Below are 15,525 nucleotides of genomic sequence, written 5' to 3' on the forward strand. Positions count from 1 at the left end.
GGCTGTTGAAGGAAGTTTTATTTACAGGCTGCTTGTCAAAGCAGCTGCTGATGGTGTTTAAACAGGCTATGGGCAGCTCACCTTATTGAGTGAAGCTTTCTTCCTGGCAGCTTTCCTGGTGGAGGCAGTTCAGTCTAATTAAAGCTTGTTTCATTTAGAGCAAATAAAGCCAAGTTGGTTGGAAGAGGGATTGGTTTGCAGAGATGGGGAGGGTGAAGCAGGCACCATTTCTCCATCCTGTTTGCCCCCTCATGCCTCCCTGGACTGTTGCCAAAGGGGATTGGAATTAAAGGTAAAATGCAGAGCCTTCGGTGTTCGATCACTAAGGGCTGCGTGGCTTTGGCACAGTAGTTTATAGGTGGTTGTGAAGACTTGAGGTTAGAGATTTGTATAGCAAACTCAGAACAGGCCAATAATCAGCTGTTGACCCTGGCAGCTTGAATGCAGAAGCAGAGGACCTCTGCATCTAAGGATAAAGGAGATGCTCCAACCACCACCCTTTGAAAGGAAGGGAATGGAAGAAGGGGAAGAATTTTTGTGACCATCCCAAAATTATTTTACAGGGGCCATGAGGGAGAGGTGCACGAGCTAACCCAGCAACCATAGTCTGCAGCTGTACCTTCACTTAGTTCAGCATGCAACGGTTCAGAATTGTGGCTGTGGTAAAGAGACATTAAATTTGGGAGTTCCATGCTTACCTGCTTCTGGTATGATTTCAAGCCATATCCTCTCCCTTCACTGGCAGGTTTTTCTCCTGGCAACTGCTCTGGGTAATCCTGCTCACATGAGGAACAGCATGGTGTTGGCTCATGCATAACTGAGAGGCTGCTAAATAGCAGAGGAGGTATGGGGCACTTGGGCTTTTCACCTTTTGTTTCCTTAAATTGGATTTTTCTTAACTTGAAAACTGGGAGCCTTATCTCTAACATGCCTTTCGGAAAGCTCAATCTGAGCTTCTGGGAACTGTCCTCTTAGACTAGACAGCTCTTCAATTGCCACCAAAGTAGTACCAATCAAAGACCAACAGCAGAGTCTAGTGTGCCGATGGGATACTTCAGATTGTTTGTCCAACAGTATTTTAACTAAAGTGCTGAAATATTAAAGCACCTTCCTTTCCTGAGCGTTCTGTTAGGAATAGCACAAGTCAAGGATTTTTTTCCAGCTGACCAAGCTGCCCTCATGCCACTAGCAAACATTCACTCATCTTTAACCTTGTTTTGTTTCCTTTAACCAAATTTTCCACCATCGGTATGAAGCACTCTGTGAAAGAGCCAACCTTTGAAGCTGGGCTCAACTGCCACTTTGGTCAAGGGAAGTTACTGCCAGTTGGAGCCTCATTCATTCTTGGATTTACTCTTGATTTCACAGCTGTCCTCAGAGTTTCTCGTGTAGAAATCCTTCTAAAGTATTTAAAGGGACTTGCTCAGGTTTTTTTTTTAAATCCTCTTGTATTGCAAGTAACATTCTAAATTATTGAAACTGGGTGCTGTAATATTTTCAAAATGTGTTAGATGCTTCATGGAACAAATGAAGGGCATGTTCACTGGCCTGAAGAGCTTGCAGTCCAGTGCACTCTTACGTTGCGCAATGAAGAGACAGGTCTGTTTTCTTTTCTGTTTATAGTGAGTTTCTAACACTGTTGCGGTATGTGCAAACCCTACAGGTGATCTAAGAGAACATCAGAACACACTTTTATGGAAACAGTTCTGTTGGTCTTCAGGTTTTGTGGATGCTTGTTTTTCAGTTAAACCTACATGTGGGGCCAGATTTGACCTAGATTATTAATTGGTGGTTTTCTGATGGTCAAGGATGCCCTGTCCATTAACTCAAAGGAGGGACCAGAAAGGTACATTACCACGGAAAAATCCCTTCTTAATACAGAGCAATCACATACTGGTAGTTATTAGAGGTACACTTTCTGTACACTAGCAAGTAAAATGAATCAGATCACCAGTCTACCATTAAAAGAATACACAAAGATAAACAGAATTAGCAACTAATGCAGCTTGAGGATGCATTTAATTTTCAGTTTCATCAAAATCCTTCAAAATTTTGGTTAACCAAGTCAGAAACAAAACAGATTATTTTGCGTCTTCCTCCATTATAACACTGTTCCGTTTACAGTGTGAGATGCATAGATCTGTGCTTTAACACCCTCCCTCCAGGATGCTGGTGGACAAGCCCTCCATACAGCCTTGAGTGTGACCTGCCAATAGGAGAATGTTGCGGACTCCAGCTTGTCTTGCAAAGGAAGTTGATCAGAATTCTCCCCTCTTCTCCAGGTGGCAGGTCTGACCCTGCTGGCAGTGGGGATTTACACGGCCAAGAACGCTACTGGGGTTGCAGGGCGATACATAGAAGCTCGACTGGGCAAGCCCTCCCTGGTGAGAGAGACCTCACGCATTACAGTGGTGGAGGCACTCAAGCATCCCATCAAGGTAAATACCTTCTTTCCTTTGGCTCGCTGTTAGCTGGGACGCAGCTTGTTCTAGTCCTGCTCTAGGGGTCTGGCAGTGTGATATCGAGAACTCCACACTTAGTGCTCATATTTTCATAATGTGTTTTTTAATGAATTTCTCCTTCTCAGGTTGGCAAGCGTCTTACCAGCAAGGCTCAAGATGCTCTTGAAGGAGTTGTTCTCAGCGTGAGTATAGGCTTTTGCTATCTCAAACCATCCAGGATCTTGGTGTCTAAATATCAAAGGTTCTCTCCTTGCTTTCATTTTAATTTTTGTTGCAGTTCAGTAATACTGGAAATGTAGCACTCTGGAGTGTAAATAAGCTTCCATGTTCAGCATGAAACACATTAAACACCCTGCCAACCTTTGACCCCTCTGTACAGAGCAGTTGGAAGTCTTAGGTCAGCGTGATTTTTCTCCTTAGTCAGCATGTTAATCTGGCAATTCTGGCCAAATTCTACATGTTGTCTCTAATCTGTGAACTCTTACGGCTCTGACCACCACAGTTAGGTCAGAGAACCAAGCAACATATGCCTTTGACTTTGAACACCATCTGAAGGGCTATCAATCCACTCATCAGAACTGATTTTGCACATTTGTTTCTGAATTTCATTCCGTAATATCAAGTGAATTAAAGGGCGTTTTTTAGAGAGTGTTACCAAAAAGAAGTGTCTGTAGGAATATCTGCCTCTGTATTTCCGAGAATGTAAGAATATGTATAAGAAATGCATTCACTCCCACTTACATGGAAGGTTTATTACTATCAATAGTTTTGCTTCTAACTTGGCTTATTACATACCTTCCTGCTCTTGTCCCTTTTTGTAGGTAGTTCATGGAAAATAAGCTCCTAGAGCAGGGGTGACCAACCTGAGCCTGAGAAGGACCCAGAATTTACCAATGTACGTTGCCAAAGAGCCACAGTAATATGGCAGCAGCCCCCTATCAGCTCCTCCCCACCCTCACGCTCCCAGTGCCTCCCACGCACTGGCAGCCCCGCCGATCAGCGCCTCCCGCTCCCTCCCGATCAGCTGTTTCATAACGTGCAGGAGGCTCTGGAGTGCGGGGGGAGGAGCGGGGGCAGGGCCTGTGGCAGAGCCGGGGGTTGAGCAGTGAGCACCCCTCCCCTCCCCCCCGGCTTGTTGGAAAGTTGGCGTCTGTAGCTCCAGCCCCGGAGTCGGTGCCTAGACAAGGAGCCGCCTATTCACTTCTGAAGAGCCGCACGTGGCTCCAGAGCCACAGGTTGGCCACCCCTGTCCTAGAGCGTCCGTGGTAGGGTAGATTCTGAAACGTTCGTATCCATTTTCAGTCCCAAAAGTTATTCTTCTTAGCTCATTGTGGCTTGAATTTGAAGTAATTATAACTTGAAATACAATAAATCCTGAAGCAGAAGGAGGAACTACTCAAGTCCAAGCCAATAAGCTGGAGGAATTCAGGCTAAGAACTCATCAGACCCGAGACTGCAACCCTGCTGTTTGCAGACAGCAATGATAGCCGTCTGCCTATACCAGTGTGCGAAGCATAGGCATCTCTGGATATCGGATGTGTTGTCTGTTTCCCAAACGTAACTTTTCTCCTCTTGCAGCCCAAGCTGGAGGAGCGTGTGAGAGACATTGCCATAGCAACAAGAAATACAAGAACGAACAAAAGTTTGTACAGGAATATCCTTATGTACGGCCCGCCTGGTACTGGGAAGACTCTCTTTGCCAAGGTAAGACCCTGCCAAGATTTTGACAGCCCAGCTGTTGTGGGTTTTCAAGGAGTACCCTACAATGTTATAACTATATCTCTCTGGGCTGCAAGCAACTGCTGTAGCTTTGCTGAGCATGTGTGTGTGTAGAGTGGGGTTCCGGGGTGCTGAGGGAGGAAGAAGGGGCATCCACCTTATAGCGTTTTGCTCTGTGCTCCGGGTTAGACAGTCCAGTGACTTGAATTCTAGATTTCAGCCTAGAGAGAGAAACTGTCCCATCTGGACTGGCTGATGGCATGAAACAGCCTCTGTGCGCCACTTGGCAGACATGACTTGTGAAATGCCAACGCCAGCCCTGGTATCTCATTTCCACCTCTGTTAATCATATTTGACTCCTAAATGGGCTATCCTGTTGCTTATTAATTCATAGGGGGAGGGAGCAGGAGGGCTGGATAAGTAAGCATTGTTCTGTCTGCCCTATCAGTGTGCTGCTCTCTGATTTAGTCTGGATTTGACTCTGACAAACAGCACACTACTTTCAAGCAGCAGTTCTGAGGGGTGGAAAGACCTCGTTTAACTCAGATAATGGATTTCACTTTTGCTCTCGAAGCCCCAGAAAAAACTTTCTCCCAACCCTGATAGCTGTTGGCTTATGACCCAGTGCAGGAAGGTTTAGATACCTTCAAAACTTTTTTTAATGTGTTGTTCTAATTCAGGATATTCTTATCCATATAAACATCCCGTCCTTCCTGAATCCTGCTATGCTCTTGGGCTCAGTGATCTCTTGTGGCAGTGAATTCCACAGGTCAGTCGTGGTGTGGAAAAGTCATTCCTTTTCAGTCTTGAGTTTGCCACCTTTTTTCATTGACTATTCCTGTGTTCTTGCATTAAGAGCATCCGTGTTGTGAAAAGCATTGTATGGGTCATGGAGACTGAATTAGTCTCTTGTCTCTCGAGGCTAGCCCTCAGGTTTGGAGTTGACATATTGATGGAAAAGAGATGTTATGGCTTGAACTGTCTCCACCCTTGCTGAACGAGTGTTTGTAGAAATAAAAGCTTTCAAGGATTCCTGAGAGAACACCTTCCGCAAGCGTTAGTTGCAGGGAGAGACGGCATTATCGCAGCTGGAGCTGTGCTTTCGTTAGCCTGTTACGCCACCAGATAGTCCATTACTCCTGTTTGGATCGTCTGTCTCTCTTGAATAACGGTGGTGGCGACACACAATATGTTGTATGGCACTGAATCTACACCCGGCTGCCAGCCAGAATTCACCAGCACCTGGGTGCAAAGACCCCGTGCACTTACTCATTCCGTGGCCTTTAGGCAGCGGTGTGGAGCACGGCTGACGTTCAGGTCTTACACAGGCGGGCTACAACTAAAATACAGGTGGGTAACTACCGAGTGGGGGAGCCACAGCACAGGAGTTGTAAACCTTCCTCAGTAGCAAAATGAGATGCTGCCAGTACCATAGGAAACTCGCTACTGTTAGAATTCGTCTCTTTATCTGAACATCGTTGGTGTAAAGTCTAATTATGGATCAGCTGACTTGACCTCTGAGAAGAACAAGTGTAGACCAGACATGACTCTAGTGTAAAGGGACATTATTTAACAATTTGGTGGGAGAAAAGCATCCGTTTCTTGTGATCTACTCTAAGGAAATATGTCCTGCTCTTGTAGGTCTCTTGTCATCCCAGGCTCCTGTGCTCCCATGAATGGGAGGTGGGGAGAGAAGTCTGCACCCCACCTTGAGGGTCACGTCCCCATTACGTCAAACTGCATATTTTTTTGAGCAAGTGTGTATGGCAATGTGTACTCTCAGGAAGCGCTTCTACTCTAGGAGACACCATCCCTGGGAATTCAGTGCCCCCTTGTGCTTTCCTGTACTTAAAAAAAATAGTGGACAAATAAGGGAAGTCAGAGGACTCTGCAGGCTACTGAACTCTCAGGGCTGCTGCTTCCGTTGTAGAAACATGCTCTCCAAACCAGGTCTGGTAGCAGTGTGCAATCATGTCTAGATTTTGTAATTTTTAAAATACCGAAATGTGCGTGTTTTTTTCCTGTTCGGATACAATTCTTAAGGTATTAAATGAGTCTTCTAGTTTCAGTGTCCTGTAATTTTGGTCACTTTATTCTCCCCAGCAAGAGTGGAAGGCACTAGTCAGTTAAGATGGCTGTCCTTGAAAAGTGCAAGGTAATTAGTCCTGGACACTGAAGTCCGTTCTCCACAGAACAGCCCAACCAGCAGCAGTGAACGTGTGCCCGCACGTGCATCCAACGAACTGGGTATTTACCCACGAAAGCTTATGCTCCAATATGTCTGTTAGTCTGTAAGGTGCCACAGGACTCTTTGCCACTTTTACAGATCCAGACTAACACAGCTACCCCTCGGATACTTGACTGCCTCATTGATCTCCTTCAATCCTGGCTACTAGGGGCCACTGGATTTCTGTTTCCCTAGCCCATTTGATCACTGGCCAGTTGTAGTGGCATGGATAGCTTTTGTGATGTGGCTACCGATCCACCAGGAAAGCGGCTGAAAACCACCAACTTGTCCTGCAGCATCAACATTCAGATAGGCTTTAACAGAAAACAAAGCAGCTACATGGACTCGGTCCTCAGTGAACAATAAAAGATGGCAGCGTGGAGCAACATGACAGGGTTTTCTGCTTCCTGCAGTGTAGGGCTCTATGGGTCAACAGTCTGTTAAGTAGCTGTGCTGGATGGCAGGCTGTGAACACCGTGAATGTGGCTCTGAGCTCCCAGCACTGTCAGCCTGATTCTGAACACTTTTAACATTTAGTAGCAGGAGCTGGGTGATTTTAATGGACAAAGCAAAGCTTTTTTTCCCCTGCCTCCTGCCACCCAGCAGTTAATTGGTCCGGTTCAGCTGAGCATGTTTCACTGGAGATGGGAAGATGTTAATGGCATACGTAGCGGTGGCTGTCACGTCCCTGCACAAACTGGCTTGTTCACTTTGACCTTCAGACAAGTTCCCTTCAGCTGAGTCGGCAGAACTGGGCAGCAAGGACTGCGCTGGCAACTTAAGTTCTGTTGTCAATCCAGCCTGCTGGCTGTGGCAGGGCTCCACCAAGCTGCTCCTTGCCACCACCTCCTGATACGGGGCATGGGGGAGGAAGAGGCTCTCTACTGTTCTACTCCTTTCCTACGCTCACCTGAGCCCAGAGATGTGTGTGGAACAGACGGTCGCTCATGCTTACGCCTCCTGCAAAATGTTTATTATGACAAAGTTCCTGTGTGTTGGGACAGATTGAACTCTCAACCAAGCCCTCTATGGCTCTCAGACACTGGCAGTTGCAGGCTAATTCCCCACTGGCATCCTTTAGTCAGGTAGAGGGGATGTTTAAAGTGGGAGTTAACGTCATTGTCTTTAAATCGTGAGTTGAGGACTTCAGTAACTCAGCCAGAGCTTAGGGGTCTATGTCAGGAGTGGGTGGGCGAGGTTCTGTGGCCTGGAATGTGCAAGAGGTCAGACTTAGATGATCATGGTGGTCCCTTCTGGCTTTAAAGTCTATTGATCCAAAGCTGGGGGGACGAAGTTAGGTTCTCCTTGTGCTATAATTCCACCCTGTGACGACACAGCATCCTCAGCAACTCCAGTTGGCGTGAAGCCGTGCTCCATAAGCACCATCTCTATGCCCTGTCCAGCCCGCCTGATGGATCAGCTGGTACTGTGCACAAGCACAGCAGATTTGCTTACTTTCAGGCTTGCTGGAGACATTCCTGGCCCACTCCAAGGGCTTTTTTATGAAACTCTTCACTTGGCACTCACCAGACTCATGACTTGAGTCAGGCTTTAAAAACAGCCTCCAAAATGGAAGGAAAAGTTCCATAATTTAGGCTGAATGCCAGAGAAGTTAAATAATCATCAACAAGCCAGGTTCTTAACTCCATCAGCAAATAGAGAAATGCAGAGCTTCGTCCCTTGTTGTTTGTATCACTCTAACTCCTAAAAGACCTAGTTGAGATTAGGGCTCCATTGTGTTGCACAGACAGGCAAGAAACTGTCCCTGCCCTGCAGAGTTTGCAGTCTAAACAAACAATGCAGCGAAAGGGATACAGAGTGTAATCAGAAGGTGGGAAGCTGAGGCTCAGAAAGGTTAAATGAGTTGCCCAAGGGAGGGAGTCTGGTGTCCTGTTTTTAAAAAACATGGATGTCAAATTGGAAAAGGTTCAGAAGAGCTACGAGAAGGATCTTAATTCTGGAAAATCTGCTTTACAACTAAGAAACAGAAGAAGCTCCATCTATGTAGTTTGTCCAAGAGAGATGACTTGATCAAGGTGTATAAATACTTAAATGAGAAGAATGTTTTGTGGCTCTAATCTAGCAGACAAAGGCTTTACAGGATCCCCGATTTGGAAGCTGAAGCTAGATACGTTCAGGCTACAATTAAAGTGTAAATTTTTAACGGGCAGGGGTAATAACCATTGAAGCAGCTCACATCACTCAGTCTTTAAATCAAGATGAGATGTCTTTCTAAGATATGTGCTCCAGCCTAAGCAGAAGTTAGGGACTTGATGCAGGAATCACTGGGTTAAATTCTCTGGCTTGTGCTGTGTAGGAGGTCAGACTATAGGATTATAGTGGTCCCTTCTGTGTCTTAACATTTTTGAATCTGGATCTCCCGAGTCTGCCTGCAAGGTTATCCATTCTTCCTTCCTTTCCCTTAAAATACTCTTACTGTGCCCCTCTGTGACATGAGACCATGGTTTAATACTACTTGTACTTCCATTTTTCATCAGCACCGTAATTTGCAAGCATTAATACTCTCAACCAGGTGAGGGGGCAGAATGCCCAGGATTTTACAGATGGGCAAATGAGTTGGAGAGGCTCTGACATGTCCCAAACCATAGCAGATGTCAGTAATTTAATACCCTCTTCCCACTTTCTTATTCTGTGCTCTTGAATAGTGAATGAGAACATTTTAATCACCACTCAAAAACCTCTTTTCTCTTCTCTTTTTGTTTTCCAGAAATTAGCCATGCATTCAGGCATGGATTATGCCATCATGACAGGTGGCGATGTCGCCCCCATGGGGCGGGAAGGAGTTACTGCCATGCACAAGGTCTTCGACTGGGCTAACACAAGTAGGAGAGGGTAAGTAGGAGTTCCTTTGGCATCTGAGCTTTGCATAGATCCTTTACCTTGCATGGGGGACCTAGTGGAATGGGAGCGCGTAATGACCAGGCATTTGTGAATCATAGGGGTATGTCTGTACTGCAATCACAAGGTGTGATTGCAACTTGATTGGACATACCCGAGCAAGCTTTAATCTAGCTAGCTTGGATCCTAGGCCAGTAAAGCTGAGGCAGCATGAGCTTCAGTGAGCACTGTACAAGCCTGCCCAGGACCGCAGGTAGTTACTCATGGGGCTAGCCTGAGCTGAGGCTGCGCTGCTCGAGGACCTGAGCTGTTTAGATTAAAGCTAGCTCAGATAAGTCTACTTGAACTGCAATCACACCCTGTGATTGCCATATAGATGTACGCACAGATGCTTCTGGGTAGAAACTGTAATGGAACAGGTGTTGCATTACCCATCCCATATCATACCTTTTTAATGGTGACCTGCAATGGGGTGCACTCTTCGTCTGCTTAACGATGTATAGAAGGCTGAAAAAGTTCTCCCCTCCTGGCCCCCCACTTATGAAAAAGAATGTTCTGCTTGCTCTTTACCTGAGACTTCTCAGGGGTGTCAGCGCTTGCCTTCTCTGGTCCTGGCTGGATGCCTTCATAGAGGAATGGAGAATTGGAATGGGAACTCTCTCGGCTCCCAGTTGAAGAGGTGGGAATGGTGAATCCCGGAGAGCTTTTCTCCTAAGCGAGTCAGTGGTTGGAATTAAATAAATGGTAACAAAAATTGAGACATGACCAGGTTTTAAAGAGTCTGTCTAATAATGCCCTCCCCTTCCTGTTGCTCAAGTTTTAGGCTGTTGCGGTGTCATGCTCCTCCTGCTTGTCTGGTTAGTTCTCCAGTGAGCTTCCAGCAAAACCAGGGACTTCTATTCTTGATGTTGTAACAATCCATTCAAACACATTGCAGTTCATCAAGAAGCAAAGCGCAAACGCTCCCTGCCTTTCCAAGACCCCTTTAAAACAAACGCTCTGGAGTGGTTCTTTCATTCAGACTAAATCCCTACTCTTGAGTCTTGAGAGAGCACCTAGCTAAGCTATTTGTGGTGATGTGAATTGCTTCATGCGAGCTGCAGGAAGGCATGAAGCTGATATCACTCTTCTATGTGCACCCTTGTCCCCTCCCAGGCATATTAAAAATCTAATAAGAGGGCTGGGAGCCATCTCGTTTTGCTCCTGTGCTATTTTGCAGGATGTAAGCCTTGCATGGAGAGGGCTAATGGGTGATTTATGTGTCCTGTTATTGGTTCAGACAGACATTTTCTTGCAGTGTCCATATGGATAGTCTGCTGCGTTCATCACCAAATTGTTTTAATTTGCCCCTAAAAGTTGATATTTAAAGCTTTCAAAACAAACTTCCTTTGGAAGAGTTTACAGCCTCCATTTTGAGGAGCTGGAAGGCAGAAGGCCTACAGTTTTTAAGAAAACGGACTGGCATAAATAAGTTATTCCACTGCATACAATGTGCTGGAGGAACCCCAGGCTGCTTTCCATAGGTTTGGGTCATTTTCCTACTGTCAGTAGGCAGATACTGTTCTGAAAAGGGGCGGGGGGGGCATCAGGTGAAGAGGAGAGATGAGGTTTCCACTTCTAACACAAACCCCCTGTCAGAACACCACATTTCACAGCACTAGTTGGTCTGGAATTTGAACTTGTGACACTTGATCTGTCTCAAGGGTGCACCCCAGAAATAGGAAATGGAAAGGCTATGGAGATGTATCCGTGCATATTCTAGGAGCAGCGCTCACAAGCTTTTAAACAGCTTCCATCAGCTGCTATGCGTTGCCTTTCAGACTTGTAGTTTAGCTGTTGCCTCTGCTAAGCTGCCAGCCTTTGGAGGCAGGGGCAGAGGCAACTCTGAAGAAACTGTTCTGTTCTGTTGGGAAAGAGCAGTTGAGACTATTTCCTGGGAAGCTGGGGTTGAGGTTTTTTTCAAAAAGGCACTTGGATCACTTGACAGGAAGCAGTATCTGTTGTGTTAGATAAATGGGAACATAATACATGGGCCTCCTCTTTACCCTGCCTCTCCTGCAGGGACCAGAAATCTTGGGTCACCAAAGCATTTATTTTTCTGAATTATTCATTGGCTTTACCTGGAGGAATGAATAAATAATAAAAAACATTATTTCCACCTGTGTGTTCAAAAATATTAATAGAGAGGGGTTCGGGAAAATACCATTAGTTAGTGGGGGAAAGTTTTATGCCATGGGTGTGACCCAAAAGTTACATCCGTAAAATAACAGCAGCCGTAGCCATGGAATATTTTGTATGGCATATATTCTCACCGGGGCTGCTTGTGTTCTTGGATTCCTGCCTAGTGCCCTGAGCTGTGTATTTACTTTGTATTACAGATGCTAAAAGAGCACCTACCCTACTTAATTACTTGAACATAACTCAAGTGCAGCAGTACAATTTAGGATTAGCCAATCCCACTAAATCATGTGGCTCAGACCCCCCACCAGCTGTTCCCCACACCCTCCTGTTTTCAAGCATCCGGAGAAAAAAAGATAAGCTTTGCAACGTGCCATGAAAGTTCTCCAATTCAGGCTATTTCTGAGCAGTGGGGGACAAATTCCAAAGCTAGGGGACCCCGCCAACAGCCCCTTTCCATATATACTGGTGGAGCTTCAGATTAGACACCTCTGATGATCAGGTCTGGGGAGAGAGGAGCCCTAAGCCAGTTAGGGTGCTCTAGATCATTTGCCTTCTTCCCCTGCTGTATCTGTGTCTCTCTGTCTCTACTTGTTTTGTTTTTTTCCCTTCACAGCCTCTTGCTGTTTGTAGATGAAGCAGATGCGTTCCTACGGAAGAGGGCAACAGTAAGTGCTTTTCCATGCAGCCCCCATCTGTGTGTGGTGTGGGTCGGTCACTCAGCCGGCAGCTTTCTCGATTAACTTGACTAGTTAGCCTCGACAGGCAAAAATGATTAAAACTGGCAGGTGCCCTACTGCTTACATAATTAAGAGACGTGAAGAGGAGAAATTACCCTCTTGCAGCTGTGTGGGGCAAATGTCGCTCAACATTGACTTGAGAATTTGTTCCTTCCTCCAACAAGCAGTGGGGGGTGGGTAGCATGAGCCATGTGTTGGACAGTTTGCAGGTGGCTGGGTGATAGGAGAGAAAATGATGAATTAAAATGACAGGAGGCAGCGGAAACATGGTCCCACATTTCACTGCTGTGCCCCTGCGGGTGTGTTTTACCCTGGCAAGTGGCTGGCTTGGACTCTTGTCATATCTGAGTTGTTTTCCACAGCACTAACAAAGCTGCACCAAAAAAAGCCACAAACTCCTTTTTGCCGGTTTAAGAACAAATCCCCGTGCTGTGCATTGAAGGGGAATCTCATCTTGCTCCTAGGCCCAGCACTCAGAATCCAAGTCATCTGTTTAAAGAGTTTTCAGTTCCCGCCCTGGAGAAATCATATTAATACATGTTCAAGGGAATCCTTTTCTTGTTGCAGCTTTTTATTCCCCTTCCTTTCAAGAACCTAAATAGAAAGTGAAAGCTTCCCTTGGACATATTTATTCAGCCAAAGGCAGCACGGTCCAGTGGATAGAGCAGTGTACCGGGAGCCAAGAGACCTGGGTTCTATTCCTGGCTTTGCCACTGGTCTGCTTGGTAACCTTGAGCAAGTCACTTCACCTCTCTGTGTTTTTCCTTTCCCACTCTGTCTTGAACAGGTAGATTGTAAGCTCTTCAGGGCAGTCACTCTCACTGTATGTGTACAGTGCCTAGCTTAAGGGGCCCTGATCTCTTGCAGGGCCTTAAGCACTTCCATAAAAATGGAAAAATCACCATTAATATTTGCAAAGGTTGCAGCCCATCCTTGACCACCAGGTGAGTAAAAAGAAAAGGAGTACTTGTGGCACCTTAGAGACTAACCAATTTATTTGAGCATGAGCTTTCGTGAGCTACAGCTCACTTCATCAGATGCATACCGTGGAAACTGCAGCAGACTTTATATACACACAGAGAACATGAAATAATACCTCCTCCCACCCCACTGTCCTGCTGGTAATAGCTTATCTAAAGTGATCATCAAGTTGGGCCATTTCCAGCACAAATCCAGGTTTTCTCACCCTCCACCCCCCCACACACAAACTCACTCTCCTGCTGGTAATAGCTCATCCAGAGTGACCACTCTCCCTACAATGTGCATGGTAATCAAGGTGGGCCATGTCCAGCACAAATCCAGGCTTTCTCACCACCACCCCTTCTCTCCCCCCCCCCCCCCCCCCCCGGGGGACACACACACACACACACACACACACACACACACAAACTCACTCTCCTGCTGGCAATAGCTCATCCAAACTGACCACTCAGGGCCTAATAACATCAGCCACACTATCAGAGGCTCGTTCACCTGCACATCCACCAATGTGATATATGCCATCATGTGCCAGCAATGCCCCTCTGCCATTTACATTGGTAAAACTGGACAGTCTCTACGTAAAAGAATAAATGGACACAAATCAGATGTCAAGAATTATAACATTCATAAACCAGTCGGAGAACACTTCAATCTCTCTGGTCACGCAATCACAGACATGAAGGTCGCTATCTTAAAACAAAAAAACTTCAAATCCAGACTCCAGCGAGAAACTGCTGAATTGGAATTCATTTGCAAATTGGATACTATTAATTTAGGCTTAAATAGAGACTGGGAGTGGCTAAGTCATTATGCAAGGTAGCCTATTTCCCCTTGTTTTTTCCTACCCCTCCCCCCCCCCCCCCCAGACATTCTGGTTAAACTTGGATTTAAACTTGGAGAGTGGTCAGTTTGGATGAGCTATTGCCAGCAGGAGAGTGAGTTTGTGTGTGTGTCCCGGGGGAGGGGGGGAAAAGGAAGGGGGGTGAGAGTCTGGATTTCTGCTGGAAATGGCCCACCTTGATTACCATGCACATTGTAGGGAGAGTGGTCACTTTGGATGAGCTATTACCAGCAGGAGAGTGAGTTTGTGTGTGTGTTTTTTGGAGGGGGGTGAGGGGGTGAGAGAACCTGGATTTGTGCAGGAAATGGCCCAACTTGATTATCATGCACATTGTGTAGAGAGTTGTCACTTTGGATGGGCTATTACCAGCAGGAGAGTGAGTTTGTGTGTGGGGGGGTGGAGGGTGAGAAAACCTGGATTTGTGCTGGAAATGGCCCAACTTGATGATCACTTTAGATAAGCTATTACCAGCAGGACAGTGGGGTGGGAGGAGGTATTGTTTCATGTTCTCTGTGTGTATATAAAGTCTGCTGCAGTTTCCACGGTATGCATCCGATGAAGTGAGCTGTAGCTCACGAAAGCTCATGCTCAAATAAATTGGTTAGTCTCTAAGGTGCCACAAGTCCTCCTTTTCTTTTTGCGAATACAGACTAACACGGCTGTTACTCTGACAACAGGTGAGTGACCCTCCTCTGAAATTTTCTCTTTGCAGGAGAAAATCAGTGAAGACCTAAGAGCGACACTGAATGCATTTCTGCACAGGACAGGACAGCACAGTAACAAGTAAGAACCCAGTCTCTGTAGTGCAATAACTCATGTTCAGTAAAAGCAGGCAGAAGTCTCTAAAGCATTTTTTTGCCTGGTGACAGGGTATACAAGTTGAGATGGTCACTGGGAGTTAGACCTTTGATCTCCTCCATCAAGAGATACAAAAATCTGTGCTGAGAAAACTGAGTGACTTATTGCATCTTAAAGATAAAACAAAAATTCGGTCACCTGCTTCTCTTTCCTTGGAGCCAGAAAAGAAGCTCATAAGTGTAGTGCATGAGTGGAGACTCCTGTTTGTCAAACTTGGAGGCTTTCTGAGTGCCCCAGAAAGTGTTTGAAGGGAGTCTGTATAGACCTCGTTGTAATATACGGTACAAGAGACTGAGCCGTCCTTATCCATGGAGATACTACATATGGCTCTGTTTTAACACTTGAGGTGCATTGCGTAGCCTTCACCAAAATGGGTAAGGACAGTATATGGCTCTGTAGATCGCCTTGAAGGAAGCATAAGCACAGACTTTCCCCTTCTTGGGCGGTTAGCATTTCTGCTAAACCAGTGCAATCTGGATTCATGGATGTCCGTGTCACTAAAGAAGGTGCTACGCTTGCCATGGGGTTTAGTGGCATTCAGGTGTGTACTTGAAACCCTTTAACAGGACTTCCTGGTGCCTGTTTGACCTGCAGCACTTTAACTGTTCTAGAGCCCCCTCTGATCATGTGCCCGAGGGGTGAGCCATCTCTCGTGCCTAA

General features: G+C 46.0%; 1 protein-coding gene across 1 annotated transcript in view; it reads left to right on the forward strand.

Annotated features, from left to right (window-relative positions):
• Window positions 1-15,525, forward strand: part of ATAD3A (ATPase family AAA domain containing 3A) — a 67,354-nt gene that overhangs the window by 22,275 nt on the left and 29,554 nt on the right. Inside the window, exons 8-13 of the mRNA XM_077837314.1 lie at window positions 2,283-2,438; window positions 2,588-2,644; window positions 4,041-4,166; window positions 9,137-9,261; window positions 12,062-12,113; window positions 14,720-14,790. Of these exons, the coding sequence (XP_077693440.1) occupies window positions 2,283-2,438; window positions 2,588-2,644; window positions 4,041-4,166; window positions 9,137-9,261; window positions 12,062-12,113; window positions 14,720-14,790 (587 nt within the window). The remainder of the gene's footprint in view (window positions 1-2,282; window positions 2,439-2,587; window positions 2,645-4,040; window positions 4,167-9,136; window positions 9,262-12,061; window positions 12,114-14,719; window positions 14,791-15,525) is intronic.

Source organism: Eretmochelys imbricata, chromosome 18, assembly GCF_965152235.1.
Source record: "Eretmochelys imbricata isolate rEreImb1 chromosome 18, rEreImb1.hap1, whole genome shotgun sequence".
Taxonomy (NCBI): Eukaryota; Metazoa; Chordata; order Testudines; family Cheloniidae; genus Eretmochelys; species Eretmochelys imbricata.